This window comes from Pteropus vampyrus, unplaced genomic scaffold (assembly GCF_000151845.1).
Source record: "Pteropus vampyrus isolate Shadow unplaced genomic scaffold, Pvam_2.0 Scaffold76, whole genome shotgun sequence".
Lineage (NCBI taxonomy): Eukaryota > Metazoa > Chordata > Mammalia > Chiroptera > Pteropodidae > Pteropus > Pteropus vampyrus.
The window spans coordinates 4,993,784-5,014,588 of NW_011888857.1; the positions used below are offsets into that span (position 1 = coordinate 4,993,784).

Here is a 20,805-nt window from a genome sequence, read left to right on the forward strand (position 1 = left end):
CGCTCATATAATAGATGTCTGTTATTCTGAGGTCCGTGGGTTTTGATGGGCTGGCTACTCTTGTAGGCTCCCTGAAACAGATAAAATAAGAAAAGTCAATATCCATTCCCTTAGTAAAATTTGAACTAAATAGAATTGCTTTTTTTCTCTTTTCCCCCTTACAAAATAATTTAACAACTTACTGAAAGCTTCAGAAATTGTAAATGCCAAGTCCATCTCTGGAATGGTGTAGTAAATGTCTTTATATATCTCTCTTTCATTGAAAATATTCTGATAGTTCCTTTCAAATCCTTTCTTAAATTCCTTTTTTAAATCAATGAGATTCCTTTCATTTAAAGTAAACTAGCCTTCAGTTTTCACTGTTTTGAACTTAAAGTCTTTTAGTAAACATAGTACCTTCACCATCATCGAGAGAAATTGTTATGATCTTAGTTCAGAAATTGAGTATTAGTTGGCTTTAAGAAATGATCAAGTCCCAGAAAATATTTACTTCATTTACTGAGGCTATGGAAGAGAACAAATGCTCAAAAGTGTTAAGAGGCCTAAGTCGCCAGTACTAATGATGATTTTTTTTTTTTTGAATTCTATAGCCTTTAAACTCACTTCAGATAAGATATTCCAAAAAATTAAAACATATTTTCAAATTCTTTATATACCTTCCTCAAAAATCTGTCATACGCATTGCAATTTCAAAAACAGAATATATATGCTTTATGGAGAAAAGTGTTCTCTGAAGACTAAACTGCTTTGCTTTTATAATCAAAGAAGAGGGCAATAGGTATGGTGACTGTATATTCTGAACCAAAATGTAGGACATAGGATTTGACAAAATCTCTCTGCTCACTCCAATGTGTGACTCCAGTTTCATGAAAAGTTTGATGAAAATTTAAAACAAGTGGAATTATGCCTCAGTTTCCTCACCTAGATTATGAGAATAAGAATAAATATTAATGATACACACAATATAGAGGGGTTTTGTGAGGGCCCACTTGGGTAATCACTATAAAGTGCCAGGCATGTAGAAAGCACAAAATCAATGTTAATTTTTGGTGTTTGATGTGTTGTTGCTATTGAGAAGTGCAAAACGATCATCTGAATGGTCTCAGATGACCAGAGCTGTAAGTTCCTATGAAGAAAGAGGATACCTTGAATTATGTTCTGGTATCTTCTTACCAGAGGATACCAGGCTGAAATGAGAGATGCATGTGGATTTCACCTCTGGCTAATAAAATAATTAGGTAAGGGTGGATACAATTAAAGTATATAGTCTCTGGGTTTTCTTCCCTAAGGGAGACCAAGGTGTTTAAAGCCTAAAGATTGGAAGGTAAGGAGATGAAAGCAAAGATCAACATTCTAAGTATGAGACAACCACCTGGAAAAGGTTTGTTTACTTGTGAGATTGTATCGACTTGTTAAGGTAGATCGCCTAGAGACTAAGTAGGTATTGGAGGGTGAACCAAAATCTCAGCTTTTTTTCAATCATTACTGATAATTCTTCTAAAATACATGGCTTTCCTTTCTGACTTCAGCGATCAGACATAAACATTTCCTGGGTTTTAGGTTCTAGTGCATCATTGTTCTACTCTACTCAACAATTGCACTCTCCCATACATTTCTGGGTTTACAGTGACATGAGGGGGGCTGTCAGAGAAAACTGACTGAAATGATGACTCCTGCCCACCCACATATTTTCACCCCATTCCAGAGACTATGCACACTCACCGATCCCCACCGTCCCCACTACAGGCCCCTTCCTCCAGCCAACACACTTTTCTTCTGTCTCCACTATCGGTATATCAGGCAAACTCTTTCTCACATATATTATCCTTCTTCTTCCCTTTCTTCCTTCCTTTTCATGCCAAATTTTGCGGGAAATACCTTTCTCTCCCTTTTAGCCATTGTCCCTTTGTATGTAAAACATAAATCTCAAAGATGGGTGAAAAATATGATACTGACACTAGCAATACTCCTCCATCCAGAAGGTAAGAGGCCATAAATTGTGAAGTATTTTTAATCAAATTAAAGTCAGTGCCGTTGACTCTCTTTTCCTGAAAGTAAGCCTTGTTTTCTTCAAGTAGTAGCATTTAAAATCGATAGCAAATTCCAAGTCCATTTTATTGTCTTTCTGCTTTTAGTTACTCATATTCCAACAAAATTGTTTTCCAGTCATCCTGTGTATGTGTTCCTGATATTAGCATTTCTACTGAATTATAAGAATCAGTGGGAAAATAACTATTATTTACAACCTGTTCCTAATAGGTTCCAAGTTTCACACAAGAAACTGTCAATTGAACTGTAAGAACACACATTAGTTATGGAGACTAAGTACATAGAAAACAAACCAAACTTTCCTTTGCTGCAGAAGCTCTCCCAGCACTTAGGTTGGACACTCTGAACACTTTATCACTTACTGACTTCAAATTTGTCTTGTTTCTGCATCTCTAAAATGAGAATACTAATAATATCTACTGCTCTAGGGTCATTGTCAGGTTGATGGGAAGATAAATGCACGAGGCTCATTGAATGAAATACACTAACAGCCCCTTATTATTATTCCTCTTCCTACAATAAATAGGTTTACAATAATTAATATGAGCATTGGAGTCTGGCTTCCTGGGCTCAGAACTGTACCTCTGATACTTGGCCTTTCTATGCCTCAATGACCTATTTATAGAACAGAGTTAATATCACTGTCTATTTCAAAAGGCTGTTATAAGAGCATTCATATAAAACATTTAGCTCAGTGCCAAATAGTTAAGTGCTCAACACATTTTATCTATTATGAGTTACATTAGAGTGTAAATTCCTCAAGTATAGGGATTATGTCCTGTGAGTCCTGAGTTTTTATAAATAGAAGAGTGATGGGTTTGAAAATGCAGAAGTGAAACCTCTAAAGACCTCGTTCTTATATTAAGATGCAAAATTACCATAAAATAAATACAATGTGTGTGTGTTGCGGGGGAGGTTAAAACTGATTCAGATGTCATTCATGACTCAGCAGGCAAAGCCCACCACAGCTTGGTGCAGGCTTTTCTACTTAGAACTGGTGGACAGGTAATAATCTGGCAGAGACTCAAGTAGATTCTGCAGGTTTTATGCGGGTTTGAGTTAGATTTTCAGGTATCCCAAAGCAGTATGCACACACGAGGAAACTGCCCAATTTGGGAGTGGTGTGGATCCCAGACTGGGTCAAGCATGGAGCTCTGCTGGAGTAGAGGGCAGTGGCCAGAGTGCCTGAGCAATGCCCACGAGCTCCCTCCAAAGCCAGATCCTGATGTGGGCAAACTGCAGGAGGGTTCCAGAACAGTGGAGCCAGTACAGCCACAGAATTACAGCGGAAGTCTCAGAAAGGCTCAGGGCCAGTCGCTGACTGGACCTTCCTGAGAGAGGAAAGCCAGACTTAAGAAACTTTTTTTTTTTTTAAATGAATGAAAATTGTATTTCAAAATTACCTCATGTGGGGGAAAAGCTGCTATATATGAACCATTGTTTATAAGTTTACAGATACCTGAAAAGAGAAGAAAAAAATAGTTCTTGAGTTACTTTAAATGAAGATTTCCCTCTGAAACAACATACATATACTTTGAACAATAAATTGATTTAAAAACTCAAGATAACCAAAATGACTTCCATAACTGTATCGCCTATAAGGACAGTGAGGTTATAAAAGAGACTAAGAGTCTAATTATGTCCTTATGACACTAATAAATGAAGATTTGCAAGGTGCCAACATATGATTTCACCTTGTCATATCATGAAATAGGGAACATTTTAATATTCATTCATTTGAACCAAGAGCATTTTTTTTTTTTTAAACAAAATTTACTCAAGGAAGCAGAGGAATTCCTCACCGCCACAAAATGTCTCAAGGATATTGGTATGGAGAAATCTGTGAATTCTTTAATACTGAGCCAAAGAGTCATAAATAGCAATATGACACTTAAAATCTCCTCCATCTCAGTTAGAGTGTAGTGAAGAGACACTCTCATATAGACCTGATAAGACAAAATATTTTGAAAAAAATTCTGGAGAGCAATTTTTGTTGCAATATTATTTATATTAGTGACAAATTAGAAATAATTGTACATCCAAAATTGGGGAGTCACTTAATTATTATGGTACAATCATTATACTAGATGCTTGATAAAAAATTGTGACTTGGTGAATACTTAGAATGTTGTACAGCTACTTACAATAATGTTTTTAGGCATACTAAAAGGCTTACGAGTGTACTCATAATGGTAATTTTAAAAAAGACAAAAAACTGTAAATACTGCATGACTTTAATTATGATATACATATATTGTTTTGGTACTAATATGTAGCAGTGACAACTGAATTTAAAGAAATTTAAATTTTATTTTTATATTGTTTACTGTACATTCTACAAAGGGCATGATATGTTCACAATCATTTACAGTGCGATATTTTTAAGACTACATAAGTAAATGGTGCTATCATTTAGACATATTTTTAGTTTATATTCTATATTTCTCTATTTGTATTTCTTGTTTAGAACACTTCTGATGTCAAAATTCTTTTGTAGGGATATAGTGTCTAAATTAATTATTTTGACTGCTCAAAAATAAATAATTAGAGGACAACAAAAATCTGAACATTACACTTTAAAAAATGGCTGACTTGAAAATTCATTTTACTTATGTGGCATTCCATTTAAATGCAAATTAGTAGAAACTGGTTCGAGTTTCCACTGCCTTTTTATTTTCAAGGTTTGAGGAGATGACTAACATTTGGTCTCTTCAACCATCTTGTATTTTTCACCCTATAACAATTAAAAAGCCAGCTCATTGATACATGTTGTTTTCTGTTCTGCTCTACATAAACTTTGCAATTCTTTTAATTATTTTGTGTGAAATGTTCTCAATTTTTCTTTTGTATAATACACATAATAGGATACTGCTAAACATTCAAGCAACACAGAAATTTAGAAAGTTAAAATTAGCTATTATTGCACCTTCCAGAGATAACCTCTCAAAAGTTTCATCTATATCCTTCCAGATTTTTTTCTTTTTATGTATGTGTGTTTAGGAAGTGGGATTCCATTAGGCTTATAGTTTTGTAATCTTTTTTTCCACTTAATAATGCATTGTAGATATCTTTTGAAGTTGATAATAAATAGAGAATTAATTACTAATTTTTAAACATCATGAGTTAAGGTCTGTGTCAAATATTGTCTATAACATATAACATAAAATAGATGCTCAATACATTTGAGTTAAGAGTGAATAAATGTCGCAAAATTTTTAAAAGATGTATTACGTGGCTGTAGCCTAACTTATTTGTCAGTTCCTAATGATGGACAGTTAAAATATTTCCAGTTTTACTCTATTACATAGCCACAATGAACAAATTTATATATATAATAATTCAAAAAATCTGATTATTTCTTTGGGATAAATTTTAAGAGTAAAATTTCTATTCCAAAGTGTTTGAACATTTCACATTTTGATACATATGGCCAAATGCCCTTACAAGAGTTTGCTTGTTTTATTTTGTTTTGTTTTATTCAAAGGCTGAAAAATAGAATGTTTAGAGTTTGTGCTCAATGCTCATATTTATATGTTCATATAACATATATGTTCATATTTACATGTTCATATGAACACATATGTTCATATATGTTATATGTTCATATTTAATGCATGAAGGCAAAACTTCAATTGTTAAATATTTTGGAGTAATATGAGTAACAGCAAATTCTACTGTCTCTACATTTTTAATTAGTGTTCTTACCCACTTTTGATATTCCGTTTTCATATTTGGTGTGCTGCAGCATGTGATAGACTATCCTGCTTCGAGTAGCATTGCTGAAGAAGGTGTCCTTATTGTTTATTATAAAGCTGGTAAGATAAGGGGATTAATATTTAAAGCAGAGCACAGAATCCAGCAACAGTAACAACTTCCTGGGCAGTCATCCATCTGTTTTCTCCTTTAAACTAGTGCATGTGAAGTATAGTAAATCAGAAAGGAAACCATTCTCTTTCAAAAAAATCAACTGACAGAAGAAATAAACATAATACAGGACATTGTCAAATATTCATTTTAATATCTTTCATTTCATAAGAAAGCCAAGATGTCCTTATATTTTTTGCTTAGCATAGAACAAGAAAAGAATATGCATTTTAATTAAGCAATGTACTTCCAAATAGAACACATTAAAATTGATGTACTTTTCCCATGCCATACTTTCCAAGCTAGCTTATCTTATTTACAGAACTTTAGCAATGAGCGATACTTCTCCCTTCCCCTTCATGCCCTACTCTGTTCGCAGGTAGGAAGATTGGCAAGGAGGACCCATGTTAGAGTCAATGATGTAAAGAGCAAAAGGACGATCGCAAGAGGAAAGGAAGGGTCTGTTTTAGAATTTACTCTATGACATGTACTGGGAGCCTTAAAGGGGGGGGGGGAAGGAAGCATCTTGTGTTTCACTTAACTTCTGACAATTTTTGTTTCTAGTTGCTTTATCTTTGTGAATGATGAACCACCATTTCCTCAGACACTTAGTCCTGAGGTATCTGATCTGTAATCCTTGCTTTCTCTTCACTATCCATATTCAAAGAGTTAACAAACTAAGTAACTTTCACAACTGAACTGCCTCTCTCTGACTTTCTTGTACCCTTCTTGTTCTGAGTCTCACTGCCTCTTGCCTAGGTTATGAGAAGAATGTCCTCCTGTCTGTGCAGTTTCCCACCTGACTTGTAAAGCACAGCTCTGACATTTACAGCACTCAATATTAACACGTCAGCAGCTCTCCATGACACATAATTAAATTTCTTATTTCCCTCTCAGGCTCTCTATTCTCTATTTCAACATCTTCCTTGGTCTTACTTCATATAGCTCTGGCTTCTTGTATCTGATAGTCTGTCAAACTGTAGAACTTATCATCGCCTTGGAATCCCATGCTTCTTTTCCTGGAGATTTTGCTCTGTCTCTGATATCTATTCTCCCATCTCTCCCTACTGCCCTCCACATTTTTAATTGCTAAAAAGGACTAGCTCCTTCATCAAGGTTTCCTGGCTCCTCTCCTCTGGATGTAGCTTCTCTCTCTCTTATAAAAATGTGTATTTTACTTGTGTCTTTCCTGACTCATTGATTTTACTTAGCCTTGTATTATGGTAACCAGTATACCTGTCCATCTTATTAGACTCTAAGTTCTTCCAGTATTCTGATATCATGTTTTTTTATTTTTGTATTTAGATGCACCAAATTAACAGTTTTGTGTCCTATTAATTATAAGTTTTGCAAAAAATGTCCACCAATTCTTTTACCATTCAACCGATTTAGAATTCACTGAACAAATATTTCATTAGCAGGCAAGTCCCTTTTTTTGTGGACTTGCATTATAAAGGAAGGAAACAGATGATATATAAGTAAATAAATCAGTTACATAATTTCAGAAACTGCTATGAAGAACAAAGAAATAGTACAACGCATAGAGAATGACTGGGACAAGGGGACTAGAGAACATTTTTAGTAAGGTCTCTGAGTTAGTGATGTTTAAGCAAAATGAAACAAAAGGATATAACATGTAAAGATCTCGGGGGAGAGCATGTTAGGAAAAGAAGACAGCAAGAACAAAGTCTCTGAGATGGAATTAAGATAAAATTTTTGATGGACAGAACCAAAGCTTTTGTCCCTGAAGTAAATGGTGTGGAAAATTGTAGAAGATGAGAAGACGGTGTCAGGCAGGGACCACAGGATTTATGACCACATAGTAGTCAAAAAGAAACTTGAATTTTATTTTAAGTGTAAATGGGAGGTCATTGGGGGACATTTAAGCAAGATAGTTGCATGATCTGATTGAGATTTTTCAAAGATCACTCTAGTTTCTTGGGTTCAAAAAGAAAGCAGAATATTTTTTATTTGGTGCATCACAAAGCCTTAAAAAGGCTCTTTAGCAAAAAGCTAAAGAAGCACCCTTGAAAATGTAACCTCTTTCTAACCCAGGAAGTCATTTGGATTTCTATTCTTTTCTTTACTTCCCATAGCTGGAATTAAGAAGGATGCTAAGACTAAAAAATGACAAATAAAATATCTGGAAGGAGAAAGTTTCCCATTGATTACTGGCTCTTCGACACACTTGGTGGTCTAGAATTCTGTTTCATTGTGCCTCTCAACTTTCTACATCCTAGAATATAGGTCAATCCAGAATTGTGTATGACAAAGTATACCCTGTAGCTATAGATGTATTATATACTGTGCATTTATACATCTTTATCCTATTTTATTTAATTAGTATTTTATATTTTTGTCTACCCCAGTTGACTGGGAGTACTGTGAAGACAGGGACAGTGTCATAAACCCAATCTGTATCATGTAGAAACTTAAAAAATACTAGTTGAATGAATAAATGAATAGAGACATGTTGGTACGTAGATAGATAGGCATGAAACAAATCCTTAAAAAAATTTCTTATTCATCTCAGTTTAATAAGATTAAACTATAATGGATAAAACTAGTAAGTACACAGTAATTAAATGTAACTATAAATATAGTAATTTATTAAGTACAATCTATTATTCAAGCATGTTATTTAATAGCAATTCTATTAAATAATACTAATAATAATTCATTATTAGTAAGTCACTCAGTTACAGTTACAGGAATGATGATGATAATACTAATAATATAATTAGTATTAGTAATTATTTTGAAAGAATTGGGAGCTAGTAAGTCCACGAATTTACAATTGATATTCACTACTTGAAAGTCTCTAAATCATAGTTGATAAAGAATTAAAAATGTTCACCAAGTGTTATTCATAACTTAAATGTACATCCTCTGACTTATTTGGCAAATAATGGAACTGATCCATGCATTTTTATTCCATCAACAACTTCCGGAAAGGTATCAAGGCAGGTAATGGGATCAAAGAGATGGAAACTCACTGGTGAATCCGAGCACGGCTGAAGGGGCCAGTATAGCAGTCTGATTCCTCCAGGTCTGGAAAAGCTGACTTGTCAAGAACCATTGGGTTCTGGGACATCCATTTTTTGAGTCTTCTAAAATAATTGTGTACACTGGAACAAAGCCACATTTTAGAACTAGATTATGTTGCATTCCAGAGTCATGCTTACTTTCTACTGCCATTCCAAAGAGTTCAAAAAGACAGACACATCCATACTCACACACACACACATGCATTCCCCCTAACTTCCAGGAGGAATGGAAAAGAAATTGAAAAAAAATCTGGATTAAAGAACTTGGTCAGAGCACGAACTTTACCAACCAGCTATAAAAGCTGAGGAATGAGGCATGGGTGGTGGGTAGTGACAATGGAGTCATTGATTTTCCCTGATCTGCAAAACAAGTTACTCTTTGTACTGCCTCCCTGAAGGATCCTTTTGAAGATACTTTGGTAATTGAATGTTAAAGTGTATTGTAAGCAAATGATAAATAGCAGCAATAATAAAACTATAGCCATATCCTATCATTCTGTCTGGAGAAGTGATGATTTTTCAAAAGCTAGATAATTGCCTGTACAGTAACTACCTCCTGATGTCTATTGTGTAAACCACCCTTACACAGAACCTTTCCCACTTCAGGAAAGAAAAAACACGAGTGAAATGTAAATACACATAATTGATTTTTGTTTCCCTCTTTCCAATTATCTACAAATTGGGTTTTATAATTTTATGAGTATGATGAACTACTGCCCCCCACACACCATTTAAATTTTTTACTTCAAAGGTAAACAAACAAAAAAATCAATATCAGTAATTCCCTTAATTAAAAATCTAAATTCGGACAAATAATGTGACTTTCTTTTTTCAGTTTAATATGTCATATACTTTCATAAATGCCTTTCCTATTTATTCATTACCTTCCTTATGCATCCACAAAGTAAAGGAACAAACAGAACATTTGTAATAAGTATATTATAGAGGCTGACTACAGTAATGTTTAATATATTTTAATAATCATTTTGAATGACTGATAACTGAATTTCTATTTCACAAAATTAAACAGAAAATAATAAACCTAAAAGATAACACAACATATCATGGCATACAATATACCATAATATAGTGTTCATTTTTCTAATTTACTTTTAACTTTGACCAAAATAAAGAAAAAGAAAACTTCTTCCCCACTATTAAAAATGTTATTTCTTTAGGATTTAATAAATACATGTATTAGACATTCTAGACACAAGTTTATTCTAAAAGTAGATTAAGACAGTACTACGTAAATAGATATTTGTTGTTATTTTAATATATGATTTTATCCTTCTGCAAACTTCTGAAAGAAGATACCTATTTATCAGAAAATTCATTAATCATACAGTAGCAAAATTCTATAGAGCACATGGAAGTGAACTCAATGACATTTCTCAACACATCCAACATTAAGAAGGCACATTCAGAAAAAAAAACCTTGCAGTTATAAATTTATATAATATTCCAATGATGACTTTATTATGCAAAAATAACTTTAGAAATTTGCTACATAGATCAAGACCAAATAGGCACAAGGATAATGATGAAAGCTCATTCTAAGTCCAAGCATGCTACCTAACAAACAGAAAGATCTGACCTGACTGAGGAGCATCATTAATAAATATTTTTAAAAGAGCCAAATGAGGACTAATTCCTTTAATATTTATTCTAATATCAAGCCTACTCCCCCATTATTTACTTGTCACCCATTCCTAACACACCTACATTTAATGTTTAAAGGAGACCAATACACTCCTGTTATAAAATTTTAAAATTTCCTACTCTAAAGTTCTAAATTGGTAAAGGACCTAGATTTATTGAATCTGTTCCTAAAATGGTATGATATTTACACTATATGAGTCTAGTTTTTGTGTCACTCTGGCTTGTGATATCTTGCAACATTACTCAATACAGCATACTCTATCATATTTACATTTTGTTTTTGTTGTTATTTTGCAACAAGCAGAAAAACAGTCAAGTGTAAGAAGCTTTTTGTTTTAGCGTTCATTAAATGGAAGCTTATTTCATCCACTGAAACAAGGCTGAGGTGATTCAAGTGGGAAAGTTTCTTCTGTCTCAGGGATGTGGTTTGGTAAAATCCTTTGTCATGGCTACTCTTTACCAAAATAAAGAGATGTTGTCCTAAGATGAAACTCTTGAAAATAAATTTGTTTTCAATACCAGGATAGGAGAAGCACCTTCAGTTGTTGATTCAAAAGATTCTATATGACACTAGATCACTCTGGATACTAATCTTTCCTCTGTGAATAAGAGTATAAATTGATCCAGATGATCTCTCTTGGGTCTGTTTTATTACTCTACTGATTCATCATTTACCCATCAATTCTGGTTTTATAACTTTTTTTTTATTAAAATCTCCTCAACTACTAATTTGCATTAATATTCTCTTTCCATCACATTATATCTAGTGAGGATTTCAAGAATGTCAACGGTACATAGAAAAAAGAAATGATCTGATCTTAAACATTGTTAAGTTCAACACAAGTCATTTTTGAATCTCTTGAACAAATCAATAAAAATTTTTTCCCCTAAAATTCACAACTGCTGATAAAGGTAAATAAATGTGTTCTATTTTTTTCCCCAATGACAAATTGGTCATAAGCAAATTACATATCACCCACAAACCTGCCCATTGATTTGGTCCTCTGGTCAGTGTAATAGGATTTTTTCCTGAAAAATAAAAGAAATCAGCTGAGGAAAGTCAAATCAAAATAATGATACCAGTGAGTGACATCATTCAATGATATTGAACATTTCAATATTCCTACTTCCATATGCTTAAGACATGAAATCAGTATAGCAGATTCTGAATTTCCATTGTTTTAATTTCAGAAACCTAAGTTACTAACAACAACAAACACTTTCATAAATCGATGAATCACTTTTGAATATTTGATTTTTAGTTCTATTTTTTGAAAGTCTCATGTCTGCTACACAATGTATATTAACCAGATCACTTGCTTATTTGTTCTATAAAGTCATCCATCCATCCATCTAAACACATATGTAACGAATATTTCTGATTTTGCAAAGAATGTTAAGTTATAATAACAAAGCCACATTTTAGAACTAGATTATGTTGCATTCCAGAGTCATGCTTACTTTCTACTGCCATTCCAAAGAGTTCAAAAAGACAGACACATCCATACTCACACACACACATGCATTCCCCCTAACTTCCAGGAGGAATGGAAAAGAAATTGAAAAAAAATCTGGATTAAAGAACTTGGTCAGAGCACAAACTTTACCTCAGCTATAAAAGCTGAGGAATGAGGCATGGGTGGTGGGTAGTGACAATGGAGTCATTGATTTTCCCTGATCTGCAAAACAAGTTACTCTTTGTACTGCCTCCCTGAAGGATCATTTTGAAGATACTTTGGTAATTGAATGTTAAAGTGTATTGTAAGCAAATGATAAATAGCAGCAATAATAAAACTATAGCCATATCCTATCATTCTGCCTGGAGAAGTGATGATTTTTCAAAAGCTAGATAATTGCCTGTACAGTAACTACCTCCTGATGTCTATTGTGTAAACCACCCTTACACAGAACCTTTCCCACTTCAGGAAAGAAAAAATACGAGTGAAATGTAAATACACATAATTGATTTTTGTTTCCCTCTTTCCAATTATCTACAAATTGGGTTTTATAATTTTATGAGTATGATGAACTACTGGCCCCCACACACCATTTAAATTTTTTACTTCAAAGGTAAACAAAAAAAAATCAATATCAGTAATTCCTTTAATTAAAAATCTAAATTCGGACAAATAACGTGACTTTCTTTTTTCAGTTTAATATGTCATATACTTTCATAAATGCCTTTCCTATTTATTCATTACCTTCCTTATGCATCCACAAAGTAAAGGAACAAACAGAACATTTGTAATAAGTAAATTATAGAGGCTGACTACAGTAATGTTTAATATATTTTAATAATCATTTCGAATGACTGATAACTGAATTTTTATTTCACAAAATTAAACAGAAAATAATAAACCTAAAAGATAACACAACATATCATGGCATACAATATACCATAATATAGTGTTCATTTTTCTAATTTACTTTTAACTTTGACCAAAATAAAGAAAAAGAAAACCTCTTCCCCACTATTAAAAATGTTGTTTCTTTAGGATTTAATAAATACGTGTATTAGACATTCTAGACACAAATTTATTCTAAAAGTAGATTATGATAGTACTACGTAAATAGATATTTGTTGTTATTTTAATATATGATTTTATCCTTCTTCAAACTTCTGAAAGAAGATACTTATTTATCAGAAAATTCATTAATCATACAGTAGCAAAATTCTATAGAGCACATGGAAGTGAACTCAATGACATTTCTCAACACATCCAACATTAAGAAGGCACATTCAGAAAAAAAAAATCTTGCAGTTATAAATTTATATAATATTCCAATGATGACTTTATTATGCAAAAATAACTTTGGAAATTTGCTACATAGATCAAGACCAAATAGGCACAAGGATAATGATGAAAGCTCATTCTAAGTCCAAGCATGCTACCTAACAAACAGAAAGATCTGACCTGGCTGAGGAACATCATTAATAAATATTTTTAAAAGAGCCAAATGAGGACTAATTCCTTTAATATTTATTCTAATATCAAGCCTACTCCCCCATTATTTACTTGTCACCCATTCCTAACACACCTACATTTAATGTTTAAAGGAGACCAATATACTCCTGTTATAAAATTTTAAAATTTCCTACTCTAAAGTTCTAAATTGGTAAAGGACCTAGATTTATTGAATCTGTTCCTAAAATGGTATGATATTTACACTATATGAGTCTAGTTTTTGTGTCACTCTAGCTTGTGATATCCTTCAACATTACTCAATACAGCATAATCTACCATATTTACATTTTGTTTTTGTTGTTATTTTGCAACAAGCAGAAAAACAGTCAAGTGTAAGAAGCTTTTTGTTTTAGCATTCATTAAATGGAAGCTTATTTCATCCACTGAAACAAGGTTGAGGTGATTCAAGTGGGAAAGTTTCTTCTGTCTCAGGGAAGTGGTTTGGTAAAATCCTTTGTCATGGCTACTCTTTACCAAAATAAAGAGATGTTGTTCTAAGATGAAACTCTTGAAAATAAATTTGTTTTCAATACCAGGATAGGAGAAGCACCTTCAATTGGCGATTCAAAAGATTCTATATGACACTAGATCACTCTGGATACTAATCTTTCCTCTGTGAATAAGAGTATAAATTGATCCAGATGATCTCTCTTGGGTCTGTTTTATTACTCTACTGATTCATCATTTACCCATCAATTCTGGTTTTATAACTTTTTTTTTTATTAAAATCTCCTCAACTACTAATTTGCATTAATATTCTCTTTCCATCACATTATATCTAGTGAGGATTTCAAGAATGTCAACGGTACATAGAAAAAAGAAATGATCTGATCTTAAACATTGTTAAGTTCAACACAAGTCATTTTTGAATCTCTTGAACAAATCAATAAAAATTTTTTCCTCTAAAATTCACAACTGCTGATAAAGGTAAATAAATGTGTTCTATTTTTTTTCCCCAATGACAAATTAGTCATAAGCAAATTACATATCACCCACAAACCTGCCCATTGATTTGGTCCTCTGGTCAGTGTAATAGGATTTTTTCCTGAAAAATAAAAGAAATCAGCTGAGGAAAGTCAAATCAAAATAATGATACCAGTGAGTGACATTATTCAATGATATTGAACATTTCAATATTCCTACTTCCATATGCTTAAGACATGAAATCAGTATAGCAGATTCTGAATTTCCATTGTTTTAATTTCAGAAACCTAAGTTACTATCAACAACAAACACTTTCATAAATCGATAAATCACTTTTGAATATTTGATTTTTAGTTCTATTTTTTGAAAGTCTCATGTCTGCTACACAATGTATATTAACCAGATCACTTGCTTATTTGTTCTATAAAGTCATCCATCCATCCATCTAAACACATATGTAACGAATATTTCTGATTTTGCAAAGAATGTTAAGTTATAATCAATAAAAATTTAGAGAATAAAGAGGGTCTCTACCCTCAAAGAGCTTCCTTTACAGTTGAGGAAACAAGCGATAGTTAAAGTGTGACAATGCAAGAAAACGGAGAACACTATGGAAGTACCAGGATGATAGGAAGGGATCTCAGTCTTTGTAGATGGAGGGGAAAGAAGTTAGGGAAGCCTTTTCCAGAGGATGTGTTATCTGTGTTGAAACTTCAAGCGTGAGTGGGAGCAGTCCTCTGAATGAAATACTTAGGATATGACATTCTAGACAGAGGTGGAAACATATGAAATGATTATGAGAACAGATCAATCATTATAAGATTCAGGGAAGTACAACTAATTTGGCAATCACTGGAATGTAAATTGCAAGTTGAGGATAGTGATAAAAGAGGAGGCGGCATAACAAATAAGGCGCAGATGATGAGGCGTCTTACCACTAAATGCTAAGGTTTTAGATGAAAAGCAATGAGAAGATACTGTGTGTTTTTAGTAGTTGTGCAGTATGTCTGATTTTAGAGAAAATAAAATTTCTAATGACAGAGGTTAATTAATCTCTTAAAAGATTCTCACTACACCTTCATCTTGGAGCTCAGAAATGTCATTCTGGGCCTTCTAAAATGTCTCTGTATCCGCACCCATCAATACACATCAGGGGATCAGTAAAGTCCTCCATGGTATGGGATGTGGAAAGCAGGGATGAGAGTCATGGCAATTGATATGTATTCCTAACTGTATTATTAACTGATTAGAAAACTTGAAAACCTTCTGAGCTACTATATTTCATTGCAATCACTGGTCATATTACTAGAAAATAATTTTTAACTTGTCTCTTCCATACCCCGACCCTAAATTCAAGTATGGAATTTCAAGGTTTGCTATGCCTATTCCAAACTCACACTTTGAATATCTTTCAGACATACACATGTTTGTGTGCATATATCATTCAGTCCCCATTGGATTGTAAACCCATTTTCTCTCTGAATCTTCTCTACACAGAGTGTCTTTCACTATTTACCTCATTGTTATATAACTGTTCACTGACTGTCTTTGCAGGACAGCTGGCTTCGTGAAGATAATAGCTTCATTTAATTTGACTTTGTATGCCTGGTGTATATTTGGCAATTGTTTGATGAATAATAAACACTCAGATAGTTGATGAATAAATGAGGGAGCCTTTGTTTAATTCCCTTGCTCCTTGTCAAGCAGAGCTACTCCACGTTTATCTACTCTACATAATGGGCTTCCTGGATGTTATTATGCTATTTTATTTTTGAGTAAGTTATCCTTTGCATAAAAAGTGATCTAAGTTTAATTCTAATTGTGATAAAAAGATTGTTCTTAATGTTTTGAAAATATTTCCCCCAATTTTTCTATGTTTAAAATATTTGTAAGAGAAGCTAAGCTTGAGGAAAGATCGGAAGTTGACCTCACCTTGGAACTAACTCAACCTGAGAAGCTACAGGATGACTAAATAATCCTAAAATAAGTTTGACATTTTTAATGTGAAAGAGGGTAAGAATAAATAGAAATCACCTTTGAATCAAAAGAAAAAAAAGAAAATTGGGATTTGACATTTTTGGAATGTAGAGGACACAGGTTAGGTTAAGTCTTTCTTGGCAGAATAAATCTAGAAAATGTGGATTATTTTAATTCTTTGAAATTTTCTTGATTAGTTTTGAAACATCAAGTCCAATATGTAGGTCACATTTACTTTGGAGGAATAATTAAGAAAAGAAATAGCTAGAAAATAAAGCTATATAAAATTCTACACATATATTCAAGTAGAAAATTTAGATAAAATGTTCGAGATTCATGTTCATACAGTAAGTTAGCTGAAAACTTTTGCAGTCAAGGTTATAACTCTAATATTTTCTTCTGAATAAATTTGCAGGTTTTCTTTGTAGAATGTAATATGCAGTTTTCAACACTGAATAAATATGCATATTAACTGAGTATGGGTAAAATTTTTATGTATAAATGTTTTTAAAATATCATCCTAAAAAGATATGCATGTTTCCTATTTATGTCCTTTGTTATTCCTGTATACTTTAATTTTAAGACAGTATATATGTTCTTAAATGTGATAACAGTTGACAACTGAAAATGGCCATCATGAAAACACTTTGCCATTTAGATTATTCTTGAACTGCATTCTCCTTTTATGTGCTGACAGTTATTCCTAAATCCACATGTATCTTAAAATAAATGAGAAGTTAGTTACTAAGGAGTTAGTTAATGCTATATTTACTACTTAAACGGATTTGGAGAGATATCCTCAAAGAACTGTTTTTTAGAATTCCTAAAACTGCTTTCCCAAGAACACCATCATATTAAGATTTTTAAAAAATCAATTATCAGATGAAAATTTGAGAAAGGCTGTTCTGTGTAATTGCCTCTTAAAATTGATAAAAATATAGGAATTATTAAAATAGTAATATCTTCAAGACAATATTTCTCTATCATCTGCATCATTACAAATATATACTCAAGCCTAACTCAGATCTAACATGCCAGAATCTCTGCGTATAGGTTCCAGGAACCTTCATTTTCAGTTTCCAAGGTAATTTTGATATACTCTAAAGATTGAGAATGAGAACCACTTCTTTAAAAATTATTACAGTAAAGAAACTTATTATTTATCTCAGAAATTCAGAAGTATATTTGGTCACAGGACATTTAATAATAAGTGTTTTTCTTTGCCAGAGTCTAAGTCAAATTGTGCCAAATTCCTCTTTGGAAAACAAAAAAGGAACCAATCTTCTGGACTGCTGTTTAGTATAAAATCTGGAGGAGGTAGATGAGGGATATGCTCCCTTTTTAATGAGATGTTACACGTTCACTCAATCTGAACTGGACCTGGACACTGAAACCCACTGACTAAGGGTTTCCTCCTTTTATATCTACAAGGAAATTAGCCTGTGCATAAATTCAGTTGCAACTCTTTTTTAGAAATGATGGTGAAATGATAAGAATAGGGTAGGATGAAGGTACCTAAAATTAGTTAGGATTAATTCAGAAATATTTTTAGCAATTTTGTCCTGACATCAGAGAGGAGGTCATGATCATGAATGGCATATTTCATTTGCATTCTGTGTTTACACCACAAAGTAAATTAGAGTTTGTTAAAAATAGATAATTGTGTATGAATCTAAACAAAAATTACAGGTATGCATAATCCCACTCATCATATATAGCATATTATGTTTTCTTCCAATTTTATTTCTTTGTATTTTACATTATTGAAATTACATTGTATAAATAATTTCATATGCATTATATAAATTTTAATATTATTTTCCTATAATCATTAAGCAATTCTTATACCTATTCATTTTATAAATAAATTACATTCCATTATAAGGGTATATTCTAGTTTACTTAAATTTTCTAATATATTCTAATTTACTTAAATTTTACTGAACATAAAAGTATTTCCATTTACCACAATTATAAGTAATACTGTAGGAAATATTTTTACACATTTTTCAATTATCTTCTGAAGATAAAAAGCGAAGGCTATGAAAAGTTTTAAGACTCAAAGAAATTATTTTCAAACTGAATTTCAGAATATCTTATGAAGTTTTACTCCTACCATAAATAAACGAAGGTGATTATTTACCATATATATGCTAGGTTTGAAAATTACTTCTTGTAAAATTCTTTGCTTATTTCATAGATAAAATTTACCTCACTGTTTTCATTCTGCATGATTTTGTGTAGCATGAATGGGTACAGACCAAACAAGAAGAAATCAGATAGAGCAAATGGCAAGTGTTCGCCATTATCAGTTTGTAATAAGTCCCAGGCAAGTATTTCAAAAGACTTTTTAGATGGTGACATAGTGTTAACAGAGAAAAATTCCTCAGAAGTCAAGAAATGTAGAGAGTAACATAAGTGTATACTTACCTAGCTGTACTTTCAAGATTAGTTTAGTATAATGACCTGAATTGAAAGCAGTCTTCTGTAGATTTCATAGTATCTAATCATACATAACACAAATAATATCTCATAGGCCATTATTTGCTACTTTCAGGAACCAGGTTTCATAAAAATGTACAAACTTCAGTTTCTCTTAGGTATCTTATTTACCATTTGTAGAAAATATTAAAGAATTAGAAAGACTTTTCTTTACTTATATTCTTTTGCTTTTTATTTTATTTCTTTTGCCAAGCGCTTAAAGGTATTTGCTTATTGCCTAAATACCGCCTGTACAGAAAACTTTTAAACTCTTAGCTAAGCATGAATGTGAGCCAACTGAGGTATCTAATTCTAATATTGTCAGTAAGATTCCTCTATATGGCTAATGCTTAATCAATTTCTGTTTTGTGGGCCATTTCTCTTTTTGGGGGTTGCATCTTTCAGTCTGATGTGTTTCACTAAAACACATTAGTGAAATATTTCGCTAAAAAAGTAGGGATCAATATCTAATACTTTAATTTATCTTGAATATCACAGAAGCTTGCCATAGACTTAAAGATGTTGCTATCTTACCAGAGTTGGCCTATTTCATGCTACCAGATATGAGAAATTTTCCATATTTCTAAATTATAATCTTACTGTTCATTCATAGTCATTATCTAGAGGCTCTTTTCCTAGGTATCCTGTTACTCTGAACCTTTTAAAACATTTTTTCAGTAGCTGGTAAAGCACATTGAGTTCCAAGTAAGTGTAAATGTTCCTATCTTCAATGAAAATTAACACTGCACATAGTAGGAATACTGTTGAATTTTATTTTGAGAAATGATAAAGGGAAGTGATACCTTCTGTGCACAAACAAGATACGTGATATAGGGAAATGTGTATTCAATTTTTGCTTGCCTATAGGGAAAAGTGAAAAATCTCTGAACTGAACAAACCTCTCATTACCTTTAACCTTTGGTATTGAGAAGTGAAAAAACCATCTCCTTGAACTGCACCTGAGGAATGCTTCTTCCTAACCTTTATACAGAAAACACTGTATTTATATACATAATAATGCTATAAACTTACACTTTCTGCCTTCCATAAAAATAATAAAAGTTCTGTCTACCCACATGAAACAAGAAATGAGATTGATCTTAGTAATTATCTTATTAGTTAAAATTTAAAAACAATTGTTTTTCCTCTCCCTCTAGGTAAATCTACTTAGAAATGATATAAAGTTCCAAGGAATCAGAATGTCACCTTATCAGAATGGCAAGCAAATTAGAAGAGAAAACAAGTGTCTAAGTTTACCTAATCTGTGGAAGAAAAAGCATTTCTTCTATAGAAAGGGTTACATTTATTGCTCTAAGGTTTTGGGGGAAAAAAAAGACTCATTTTAATATATATTGAGATAGAATGAAATAAAATCTGAAAGTACCTGAAGGGCATCCTGATATTCAACCTCTCTGCATACTTGCACAGCGTGTCCCATGGAATGTGAATTTTAATAAACATGATATCAGCATTTGCAACAGCTGGCTGCAAAGGACAGCAGAATAGGCTCCGTTATTTAGAATAAGAATTTGATCTGAGAGGAAAGAACATTGTCCCCTTTTCTATGGATGAATCATTGTCACATTTAAGAGGGATGTATACATAGTAAGCACAATTTACAATAGCCAAGATATTGAAGCAACCTAAATGCCCATCAGTAGATAACTGGATAAAGAAGTTATGGTTCATATATTCAATGGAATATTACTCAGCCATTAAAAAAATGAAATCCTACCATTTGCAATGACATGAATGCACCTAGAGGTTACTATGCTGAGTGAAATAAGTCAGACAGAGAAAGGTAAATACCATATGATTTCACTTATATGTGGAAT

At 32.5% G+C, this 20,805-nt stretch overlaps 1 protein-coding gene across 1 annotated transcript in view; it reads right to left on the minus strand.

The window, feature by feature from the left end:
• ANO3 (anoctamin 3) overlaps nucleotides 1-20,805 on the minus strand; it is a 361,383-nt gene that overhangs the window by 79,275 nt on the left and 261,303 nt on the right. The window contains 4 exon segments of the mRNA XM_023532087.1: nucleotides 3,453-3,508; nucleotides 5,755-5,861; nucleotides 8,910-9,041; nucleotides 14,589-14,633. Coding sequence (XP_023387855.1) covers nucleotides 3,453-3,508; nucleotides 5,755-5,861; nucleotides 8,910-9,041; nucleotides 14,589-14,633 — 340 coding nt within the window.